The sequence below is a fragment of the Phodopus roborovskii genome, unplaced genomic scaffold (assembly GCF_943737965.1).
Source record: "Phodopus roborovskii unplaced genomic scaffold, PHOROB, whole genome shotgun sequence".
Taxonomy (NCBI): domain Eukaryota; kingdom Metazoa; phylum Chordata; class Mammalia; order Rodentia; family Cricetidae; genus Phodopus; species Phodopus roborovskii.
Window position 1 is genome coordinate 27411 of NW_026126178.1, and position 12048 is coordinate 39458.

General features: G+C 38.1%; 1 protein-coding gene across 1 annotated transcript in view; it reads left to right on the top strand.

The window, feature by feature from the left end:
• Positions 1–12048, top strand: part of LOC127218568 (melanoma inhibitory activity protein 2-like) — a 48111-nt gene that overhangs the window by 19074 nt on the left and 16989 nt on the right. The window contains 1 exon segment of the mRNA XM_051179587.1: positions 877–1015. Coding sequence (XP_051035544.1) covers positions 877–1015 — 139 coding nt within the window.

The following is a 12048-nucleotide window of genomic DNA, read 5'->3' on the forward strand; positions in this document are numbered from 1 at the left end:
TAGATATTCAGGCTTTCCTTCAATAGCTTTTCCCCCCTTATTCATTGAGAAAGCTCTCATTAAACCTGGATTGTGCTGCTCAGTGAGCCCTAGGGATCTTGTTTTTTCCCTTTCCAGCACTCAGACAGGTCTTATATGGGTGCTCATGACCCAAACTTTGGTCCTCATGTTTGTTTAGCCAGTACCTAACTGACTGAGCTATCTCCCAATTTTGTGGATGATTCAGTAGTATAGCAGTTGAAATAATGGAAAAGTCATTATTCTTTCCAGTATTCATTTTGTTTGAGACTTGGTCTCTCAGGAAAGTGGAAATGAGCACTTATTATCAGCTAGTTTGAATGACAGCACATGAAAAATTTTGACTGAAAAAAAAGATAACTGAACTGTTGTCTATAGTAATTGTCTATAGCTGTGTGTCGCTGGGCATGTCCAATCTTGTCAGTTATCTTTTTTTCTTTAAGATTTATTTATTTATTATGTATACAGTGTTCTGACTGGATGCACACTTGCAAGCCAGATGAGGTCACCAGACACCATTACAGATTGTGTGAGCCACCATGTAGTTGCTGAGATCTGAACTCAGGAACTTTGGAAAAACAAACACTCCCCTTAACCTCTCTACCCGCTAAAAATTTAAGACATATTTTTAATTGTATATTGTCTGAGTGATTCCATATACATTAAAAAACCCTAGGCATGTGACTAAGGATTTTTCTTTGCAAGACAGGCTTCTCTGTGTATCTTTATAAAGTAGGTGGGTTTTGAAGTCACAGTGATCTGGCCAATTTTGTGTATCTTTAATATGATATTAATATGTTTTTAATTTTATGAAATTCCTTTAATGTTGTTTCTTTATGATTTTGTAACTTTGTCTAGAGCATATGCGATGTCTTACATCTGAAAAAGTGTCTCTGAAGTCAGGTAATACACAACTTGAAATCGAGAAACAGAAGCTTCAAAGGAAAATCACAGTGATGAGGGAGCTGTACCAAGACAATGAAAGGATGCTTCACAGGTGAGAGGTGTTTGGTAACTCCAGGGAATTGCAAGTGAAATGTCTTTAAATGCATGTTATGTATTAGAGGCTTTACACATTGATTATTGGATGTTATCAATTACATAGAATCATTCATGTTGTTTCTTTTTTTTTTTTTTAATTTGGTGTTTGTGTTTTCAAGACAGGATTTGTCTGTGTAGCTTTGCAGCCTATCCTGGAACTCACTCTGTAGACCAGGCTGGCCTTGAACTAAGAGACATCCACCTGCCTTTGCTTCCTGACTGCTAGTTTTAAAGGAGTGCCCTACATTACCTGGCTACATCATTCACATTTAAGAATGTTATTTTGTCTTGAACGTTTTTCTTCATGAACAAAATGTAAATATGTTGGAATTCCCAAGCTACCTTTCTCAGTATCTAGTAACATTTATCAGATTATTGCCTTAAACTCATGCTGACATACAGGGTCCGGGAATCTGAGTAGTATCTTTGGATGGAACTTCCTGGTGTATATAAAACTGACTCCTTTCTTCTGTGCATGTTAGTCTTGCTTAATATTCCTTGTTGTAGTTACTAAATGGCAGTATCATTGTCTTTGTGAACAGGGCAGCTGCTAGTCAACCTTCAGTGCTCCTTTTGTGTCCCATATTTGTTTGTCTTATCATCAAATTCTGTCAAATTTCTTAACCTTTAATCTGATGGTTTTTTATCATCTACCAATACTCTGGTTAAAGCCATCATTAGCAGTACTTGGTTCATTACAGTAGCCCTATGAATATCTTATACCTCAACTTCCTACACTGTCTTTTCTCTGTAAACTCAGAATAACTCCTAAAACACAAATTGTGCATACTGTCACAGTCTTTCCTGGACCCCCACCCCAAATGCTTTTAAACAGACTTAAAACAAGATTCTCAGAGCCAAGTTTACCGTACACACCTTGTGAGAAGCTATAGACTATGCTATGTCTCTTTTCTTTGTTGCTATCTATTGCCATTGGCTTTCTTCACTTTTGGTGTGCCCAGCATATCTGTATGGTAAGGTCTTTCATCTTTCAAGCTTTTTCTTTTCTTCTTATTTTTTTCACTATGTGGTGTTCTATGTGCTTGCATTTTCGAATCTTTGTTTCATTCAGATGTGAGTCCCACTGTCATCTTAAAGAATGCTTTCTTGTTACCCTAAGTGAACCAATATCTCTTATTTTGTCCCATTATTTCTCATCACATCTTGTTTTGTTCTCTAAACATCATGTGCTCCATTTCTCATTAATTTAAACCCTGTAAGAAGTATGGTACTTTTATTTATATTCCCAGTGCCAAAACTGAAAGGAAAATAGTGGGTTTCCAATCAATATTTGTGCTCAATCAATTCTTCAATGACCTTGAAAGGATAATAATCAACTTTATACAGAAAAAAAAAAACCAGGATAGCCAAAACAATCCTATACAATAAAGAAACTCAAGGAGACATCACCATCCTCAACTTTAAGCTCTACAACAGACCTATAGTCCAGAAAACAGCCTGGTATTGGCACAAAAATAGACAAGGTCACCAATGAAATTAAATGAAATATTCTGGCATTAACCTACACAGCTACGAACACCTGATTTAGGACAAAACATCTAAAATTATACAATGGAGCAAGGATAGCATCTTCAACAACTGGTGCTGGGACAATTGGATAAGTGTATGTAGAAGACTGTAGATAGACCCATGTCTATCTCCATGCACAAAACTCAAGTCCAACTGGATCAAAGACCTCAACATAAATCCATCCACACTGAAACTCATAGAACCTCATAGAAGTGAAAGTGGGAAGTACCTTTGAACAAACTGGTACAGAAGACTGCTTCCTGAACAAAAATGTAGTAAGAACAGACACTGAGATGTACAATTAATAAATGGGACCTCCCCAAACTGAGAAGCTTCTATAAGGCAAAGGACACAGTTGACAAGACCAAACAGCAGCCAACAGACTGGGAAAATATCTTCACCAATCCTATATCTGTCAGAGGGCTGATCTCCAAAATATACAAAGAACTCAAGAAACTAGTCAACAAAACACCAAATAACCCTATTAAAAATGGGATCCAGAACTTAATAGAGAACTCTCAATAGAGGAAATTCAAAAGGCTGGAGGGCCCTAAAGAAAGTACTTACAATCCTTAGCTATCAGGAAAATGCAAATCAAAGGAACTACGAGATACCATCTTACTGCTGACAGATTGGCTGAAATTAGAAACACCAAGAACAACTTATGCTGGACAGGATGTGCAGAAACGGGAGCACTCCTCCACTGTTGTTGAGAGTGCAAAGTTGTACAGTTATTTTGGAGATCATTAAGGTGATTCATCAGGAAAATGGGAATGAGTCTACCACAGGCCCCGGCAATCGCCATCTTAGGCATATACCCTAATGATCCACATCCATGCAACAAAGACTTCTGTACTACTATGTTCATGGCAGCATGGTTTGTAATAGCAAGAATCTGGAAGCAACCAAGATGCCCTTCAACTGAAGAATGGATAAAGATGTGGCACATTTACACAATGGAATACTACTCTGCCGGAAAAGAAAATAATAGAATCTTGAAATTTGCAGTCAAGTGAATGGACCTTGTAGAAACCATCCTGAATGAGGTAACCCAGTCACAAAAAGAATAAAATTGTATGTACTAAATCATATATGTATTTTAGACAGAGCAAAGTATTACCAGCCTGTAATTAACACTGCCAAAGAAATTAAGATGCAAGGAGGATTCTAAGAGATTCATATAAGTTCCCTCACAGAAGGGAAAGGGACAAGATCTCCTGAGCATATGGGGAGTAGTGGGGCAGTGAGTGGAGAGGGAGCTAGGAGGAAGAGAAGGGGAGGAGAGGAAAGCATGTGGGCCTAGGAAGATTGAGTCAACGGGAGGAATAGATGAGAAGAGAGAGAGAGAGAGGTGGGGGGAACATAATAGAGGGAGCAATTATATGTTTGAAGAGAAAAATTAACCTAGAAAAATGTCCAGAGACCTTCAAAACTAACTGCAAGTAACAATTTGAGCAACAGTGGAAGGGCTACCATAAATGCCCTTCCCTGATTGAGGACTGTCTTATCCACCATCATAGAGCTCTCATCTAGCAGCAGATGGAAACAGAAGCAGACACCCACAAGTAACCACTGAGCAAAACAGGAATGCAGATGCAAAGAGAGAGGACAAGACCAGGCTACAAATACACATTGAGACAGCTGACCTGAAAAAGGAGGAGCTACTGGGCCCCCAGACTGAGAGATGGGATTCCAGCATTGGACTGACTCAGACTCCCTAAACATGGGTCTCTGCCAGAAGGCCTGGGAAGTCTAAGGGACCTCTGACTGCGGAAACAGGACATGTACCTGGTGCACAAAAGGACTTTGGGTGCACATCCCCAATGGAGAGATACTCCCTTAACCTAGAGACAGGAGAGAAGGCCTAGTCCCTACTCCAAATGATGTGACAGATTTAGATGACCCCTTCTGGAAGACATCACCCTACATGTGGAGTGGGGTGGTAGAGGAGTGTGGTGGTGGGGGGGGCTTGAGGGTATGAAGGGAGGGAAACAGGGAGGGAGGGAGAACAGGGATTAATATGTAAATGAAAATAAATAAATAAAATTGTGCTCAGTGTATTTAAATATTGATGGCAATATGAGACATTGCCCTGACATGCCCAGAGGCAGAGAAAAGACCCTTGAGATACCAATCTTGCAATTGCTTATTTCCTAATAAGAATTATAGTTTAGAGTTTTCATTATAAAACCAAGCACACTCTGACTTTTATTGCCCTTTGGAAGTCCCTTGTCTGTCCTATTCCTTCATGCCTTAAGTATGCATGTATTTATGTATGTGTCATGTAAAGTCCATTGTTAAATTTGTTTGTAACCTTAAAGCCTGTTTTTACCCCAGAGATTTGCTGGCCTTTCATGGGTAAACTGAGAATGATGAAGATTCTTAAGAGGCCCACTGTGAGAACTCCTGGTTGAGGGCTAACACAGCAACTTCTTTCAGTTCTCATTCTGTAAACAATTGTCTTCTCTGACTACATCATCTTTATAGAATTTTTTATTTGTTGATGTTTATTTGGTGAGGTACCTGTTCACATAGAAACCAAGCATGTGCTTGAGTGCTGTCATGTGTTCTTGATGATAAGATGGCCATAATATACTTTGTGAAGAAAATGCCATGTATAAGATTAACTTTGTTTTGTCTTAACTTACAGTGCTGTTGGTTGGGAATTTACTTTAGGAAATCTACAACTTATGTTAACTAAGATGTGTCTTATTTTGTTTGAGACTGTTTCATGTAGTCCATGCTGGCTTGACCCTGATTACAGTCAGCTGTGTCTCTTAACTCCTGATCTTTCTGCTGTCACTTCCCAAGTGCTTGGCACAGGTGATTTCCACCATTGTAGATTTTATTTAGTTTTAAAAAATGATTTATTTGCTGGGCATGGAAGGTGCACAAATTTAACCCCAGCACTCAGGAGGCAGAGGCTGCTGAATCTCTGTGAGTTCGAGGCCAGCCTGGCCTACAAAGCTACATAGAGAAACCCCATCTTATCAAACAAAGCAAAACAAAGAAACAAAACAGTGATTTGCTCTTTTAAATTATGTATAATGTGTGTGCACCTGTAAACATAAGTGTTGGGGCATGTAGAAGTCAGAAATGTTGGCTCTCCCTGGAATTGTAGATAACATGCTGTTATGAGTCACTGGATATGGGTCTTGGGAATTGAGCTCAGGTCCTCTGCAAGAGCAGGATGTACTCTTCTTAATGGCTGAACTATTGCTCCTGCCAATTTATATTTATTTTCATTTTATGTGTATGTGAGAGTTCCTGTATGTATATCTGTGCATAATGCCTGTGCCTGCTGCTCTCTAACGCCCGAAGGAGGCGTTGGATCCCTTGAAACTGAGTTACAAATGCTTGTGAGCTGCCATGTGGGTACTGATTACTGAACTTGTGTCCTCTGCCAGAGCAGTTTGTGCACTCTTAGGTGTGAGCCATCTCTCCAGTCCCATGGCAAGTTTTAAATAAAATACTTACACAGGATTCAAAGTTGTGTATTCTTTACATGATATGTTTCATGAAAAGAGATCAACAGAGAAGTATTCCTATGTTACCCCAGGAACCAGTGACCCCATTATTTGCTAATTTGCCAGTTAATGGTTAATGAGTTAATGAAGTTAATGTGTAATGCATAAAAATTCAAAGGTGCAACACATTTTCTGTCCATTTTCAAAGCAGTGGTGAAAATATGCATTGTGTTCTGTTTGTATGTGTTCACACTTTGATTTCATGTATTATTTTCTGTTGCTGTCCTGATCACACTGGTCATAATGAAAGGTCTAGGCACAACTGAAATGGAGGCCATAGAGGAGGACTGTTTACTGCCTTACATTCCATGGATTGATCAGCATCCTTATATAACCCAGGGGTAGCACCACTTGCATTGGTTGGAGTCTCTCCAACAGCAATTAGTCATGGAGAACTGCCCATAGGCTTGCCTCAAGCATGTCCTGGGAAGTTATTTTCTCAGTTGAGATTCTCTTTTGCCAAGTTTCTGTAGTTTGTGAGAAGTTGACAAAAAGCCCAATGATTATGTCTATTATTAATAGTATTATATTATATATTCTGCTCTGAATCAACTCACAGCTCAAGCTGAATTATGCCACAAGCTGTTCTTCAGGGTAGGACATAGAAACTTTATAAAACTGTATAAATATCAGAATAAGTTCTTGACTCTACAGGCTATATTTTGGTTAACTTATTTTATACATTACCTTTTTACATTCATGTTGTTTTCTTGTTTTTTTTTTTTTTTCATGACTGATACATTATCTTCAGCCCTTTAAATTTAATATTGGGAAGAAGTGAAATATTTGAATCTAGGAGTATAGTATACTGCTTTATATATGTGATTTCTCTTTGAAGTTCTATCAGTAGAGTTTAAATTTCAACATTTAGGCTGTATTAGTTACTCTTCTGTTGCTGTGATAAAATACAATGGCAGAAACAAAACAAACAAACAAAAACCCCTAAATACCAAACTATTCAGGTCAAGGCAACTAGTAGATGGGAGAACTTGTTTTGGTGCACAGTCCTAAAGGGAGAGCCCATGATAGTGAGGGGAGCATGGGAGCATGTTCTTAGAGCAGGAAGAGGAGAAATCATAACCCCCTTAAAGTTGAAGAAGACGGATAAAACTAGAAGCAGGAAGAAGCCATATGCTCCCAAAGCCTGCTTCCGGTGACAATCATGTGTCATATAATAACATGTTGGTACAAAATGAACCACAAATAAGACAATGCCACCCATTGATTCTTTGCCAACTTTGTTTGTTTAAGTATACTCTGATGTCCACACAGTGATGAAATGCCTTCTTGCTTCATTTCTCAGAGACTTACTTTTACATGGTATATGATTGCTTTCTCTGTACCTTGTTTTCATTTTTATGAAATGGTAATAATAGTTTTGTATGGCTGTTGACTAGTTTAATTCCCCACGGAAATGTCTAGTAACAGTTCTGGCACACAGTAACTGTTCAATGAGTTACCTGTTACTCGTTAGTAAAAGAAAAAATGAGTGCAGGATTAGTGCTGGTGCTGTGATTATTTATTCTCTTGTTACTTTTTTCCTTTTTAAAAGTTCAAATTAGAAACAATATTATTTTAGATATCAATCCCAGTTGCCTCTCCCTCCCATCTTCCCAAGACCCCATCACATCCTTCTTTTGCTACATAAAAAGGGTGAGGCCTTCAATGGTGGATCATCAAAGTCTGTCACATCATTTGGGACAAGGCCTAGGTCCTCCCCTATGTGTCTAGGCTAAGAGACTATCCCTCTGTGGGGATTGGGCTCACTCTCTTAATATTTTTGACTACCAATTAATAATATTGGGTCTACACACCTTTACTTCAAGCACTCAAGAAGCAAACACAGGTGGATCTATGTGAATTAGAGGCCAATCTGGTTTACAGTGTGATTTTCAGGTCTACGTTATGAGACACTGTCATAAAAAACAAACAAAACAACACAAGCCATAGTTATAGTTATTGGCCCTCTTACTAACAAACATAATGACTTACTATAATAAAACTTGATCCTAGTTCCCACTCCCTCCTTCCCTAATAGCCTGCTCTCACCTTCACTTCCCATTACCCCCAACTCTACAGGAAGGGTGACATCCAAGAGGGGACATCAAAATCTGTCAAATCATTTGGAGTAGTATCTAGAACTTCCCTCCTGCTTCTAGACTAAAGGAGTATTCCTCCACGAGGAATGTGCTCCCAAAGTCCTTTTATGCACCACGGACACATCCTGGTATATCTGTCAGAGGTCCCTTAGACTCCCCAGGCCTTCTAACTGAGGTCCAAGTTCAGAGATATGATTCAGTACAATGCTGGTTCCCCAGCTATCAGTCTGGGGGCCATGAGCTCACCCTTGTTACGGGTTAGCTGTATCTGTTGGTTTCCGTAGCCTGGACTTGACCAATTTTCTTATCACTCATCCCTCTTTGCAACTGGATTCCAAGAGTTCAGCTCAGTGTTTAGCTGTGGGTTTCTGTTTCTATTTCCATCATCTACTAGATGGGGGCTTAATGATGGCATATAAATTAGTTATCTATCTCATTATCAGGGAAGGGAATTTAAAGTAGCCTTTCTACGATTGCTCAGATTGATAATTGGGGTTATCCTTGTAGGTCTCTGAACACTTCTCTAGAGTCAATTTTCTCTTCAAACTTATAATGGCTCCCTCTATTATATTATCTTTCTTTTTCTCTCTCATGTATTAGTCTTCCAATTTAATCTTCCTGGACCCACATGTGCTCTGCTCCTCCCCTTCTCTTTCTACTGACACTCCACTCACTGACCCCACCCACTCGCAATATGCTCAGGAGATCCTGTCCTTTCCCCTTCTATGAGGGACCTTGTATTATTGTCTTTGGTTCCTCCTTGTATACTAGTTTCTCTCACGGTGAGAATTATATGCTGGTGATCCTTTGCTCTATGTCTCAAATCCATATATAAGTGAGTACATACCATGTTCCTCTTTTTATGAGTGGGTTACCTCAATCAGGATGGTTTCTTCAAGTTCCATCCATGTACCTACAAATTTCAAGATTCCATTGTTTTTTTTTTTTTTTCAGCAGAGTAGTATTCCATTGTGTAAATGTACAACATCTTTATCAATTTTCAGATGAGGGGCTTCTAGGTTGTTTCCAGATTCCTGCAATTTCAAATAATGCTGCTATGAACACAGATGATCAGATGTCTCTGTTACATGGATGTATATATGCCCAAGGGTGGAATTGCCAGGGCTTGTGGTAAACTGATTTTGATTTTCCTGAGGAACCACAATACTGATCTCCAAAATGGCTGTACAAATTTGCACTCCTGCCGGCAGTGAAGGAGTGTTACCCTTTCCCCACATTCTTTCCACCATAAGCTGCCATTGGTGTTTCTAAGTTTAGTCATTCTGACAAGAATACTATGGTAACTCAGTTGTTTTGATTTGCATTTCCCTGATGGCTAAGACTGTTAAGCACTTTCTTAAGTCTCTTTCAGCCATTTTGGATTCCTCTATTGACAATTCTCTCTTCATTTGTTGTGTTGGTAACTAGTTTCTTGAGTTATTTGTCTATTGTAGAGATCATCCTTCTCTCAGATGTGGGGTTGGTGAAGAACTTTTCCCAGTCTGTGCACTGAGATTTGGTCTTGTTGACTCTGTACTTTGCCTTACAGAAGCTTCTAAATTTGAGGAGGTCCCATTTATGAATTTCCAATCTCAGTGACTGTGCTACTGGTGTTATGTTCAGGAAACTGTCTCCTGAACCAATTTGTTCAAAATACCTCCAACTTTCTCTTCTAAGTGTGGCTGGTTTTATGTTGAGGTCTTTGATCCATTAGATGTTTCTGTGAATTCTTCCTTTGCCACATCATTGTCTGTAATTTTCTTTTTTTTTTTTAATTAATCTTGTATCCTGCTAATTTGCTGAATATGTTTTCCAGGCATAGGAGTTACCTGGTAGAGTTTATTGGACCACTTAATGGAAACTATCATATCATCTGCAAATAGTGACATTTTGATTTCTTCCTTTCAAATTTGTATCCCTTTGTTTTCCCTTTGTTTTCTTATTGCTTTTGCTAGAACTTCAAGTACATTATTGAAGAGATATTTAGAGAGAGGGCAGTCTTGTCATGTTCCTCATTTTAGAGGAATTGCCTTAAGCTTTTCTCCTTTCAGTATGATGTTGGCTGTTGGTTTACTATATATTGCTTTTATTATATTTAGGTATATTTTTGTTTTCCCAGATCTCTCCAAGGGTGTTCAATGTTTTCAAATGCCTTTTCAGCATCTTAGTGGGATTATAATGTGGTTATTCCTTCTCCGTTTGTTTTTGTTGTGGGGCTCATTGATAGATTTTTGTATGTTGAACCATCCCTGCGTCCCTGGGATGAAGCCTGTTTTCTCATGTTGGATGAGTTCTCTGATGTGAATTTGGATTCAATTTACCAGTATTTAATATAGGATATTTGCATCAATGTTCATGAATGATGTTGGTCTCTAGTTCTCCTTCTTATTTGTGCATTTGTGTGACTTGTGTAACAAGCCCCATAAAAAGAGTTTTTTAATATGTGAAGTTTATGTGAGCTTTAAGTTTTATTAGTGTTTCTTTTATATATGTGGGTGCCTTTGTATGTGGAGCATAGATGTTCAGAATTGAGACTTTATACTGATGGACTTCTCTTATGATGGGTATGAAATGGCCTTCTTTTGCTTGATTTTGGTTTGAAGTCTAACTTGGTAGATATTAAGACAACTGCACCTTCTTGCTTCCTGGGCCCAAATGATTTTTCTCTAGGTTAGTATCTGTCTTTGAAGCTTAGATGTGTTTCTTGTTACACCAAAAGGGTAGATTCTGTCTTCAGATCAGTTCTATTAGACTGTGTCTTTTTATATGCAAATTAAGACCATTAATGTTGGTGGAAAGTAAGGACCATTCATTCATTAATTGTTAATTCATATTTGTTTTAGATTTCTTTTTGTTGTTGTTGGCAGTGGTATTGCTGTGTATATTTCCTATGCTTTTACTTTTGGGTTCTGGTGAAGGAGTATTATCTATTGGCTAGTTGTTTGTTATTGTAGTTAACGTCCTTGGGTTGGAATTTTCCTTCAAGAACATTCTGCAGGGATGGATTTGTGGATAAGTATTGTGAAAATCTGGCTTTGTCATTAAATATCTTGTTTTCTCCATCTATAGTGATTGAGAGTTTTGTTGGGTATGGTAGCCTTGGCTGGAATCTGTGAACTCTTAGTACTTGTAGAACAGCTATCCAGGACATTCTGGCCTTGATAGTTATCATGTAGAATTCAGGTGCAATTTTGATATTTTGATTGATATTTTGATTGCCATTATAAATTACCTGGCCTTTGTTCTTCTTGTCCTTAATATAATTTATTTATTCTGAATGTTACATGTTTTGATTATGATGAGTCAATGGGAGTTTGTTTTTGTTGTTGTTCTTGTTGTTGTTTTGCTTTTTGCCCTGTCTATTTGGTTTTGGGTACGCTTCTTGTATTTTCATAAGCACATTTTTGAATCTTCAAATTGGAAAAATTCTCTTCAGATTGGGAAAGTTTTCTTCAATGATTTTTTTTAATATATTTTCTGCACCTTTGATCTGGGGTTCTTCACCTTCTTCTATGCCTATTATTCTTAGGTTTGGCCTTTTCACAGTATCCCATGTTTCTGCTATGTTTTGTTGGATTTAAGATTTTCTTTGGTCAATGAATCTATTTCCTTTAGTTTATCTTCAACTCCTGAGATTCTCTCTTCAAGCTCTTATATTCTGTTGGTTATGCTTGTGTCTGCAGTTCCTGATCATTTACCCAGGTTTTCTGTTTTAAGCTTTCCCTCAAATAATATTTTCTTTATTGTCTCTATATCAGTTTTCAGGTCTTGAACAGTTTGAATTGCTTCCTTCATCTGTTTTATTGTTTTTTCATTGCTTCCTTTACTTTTTT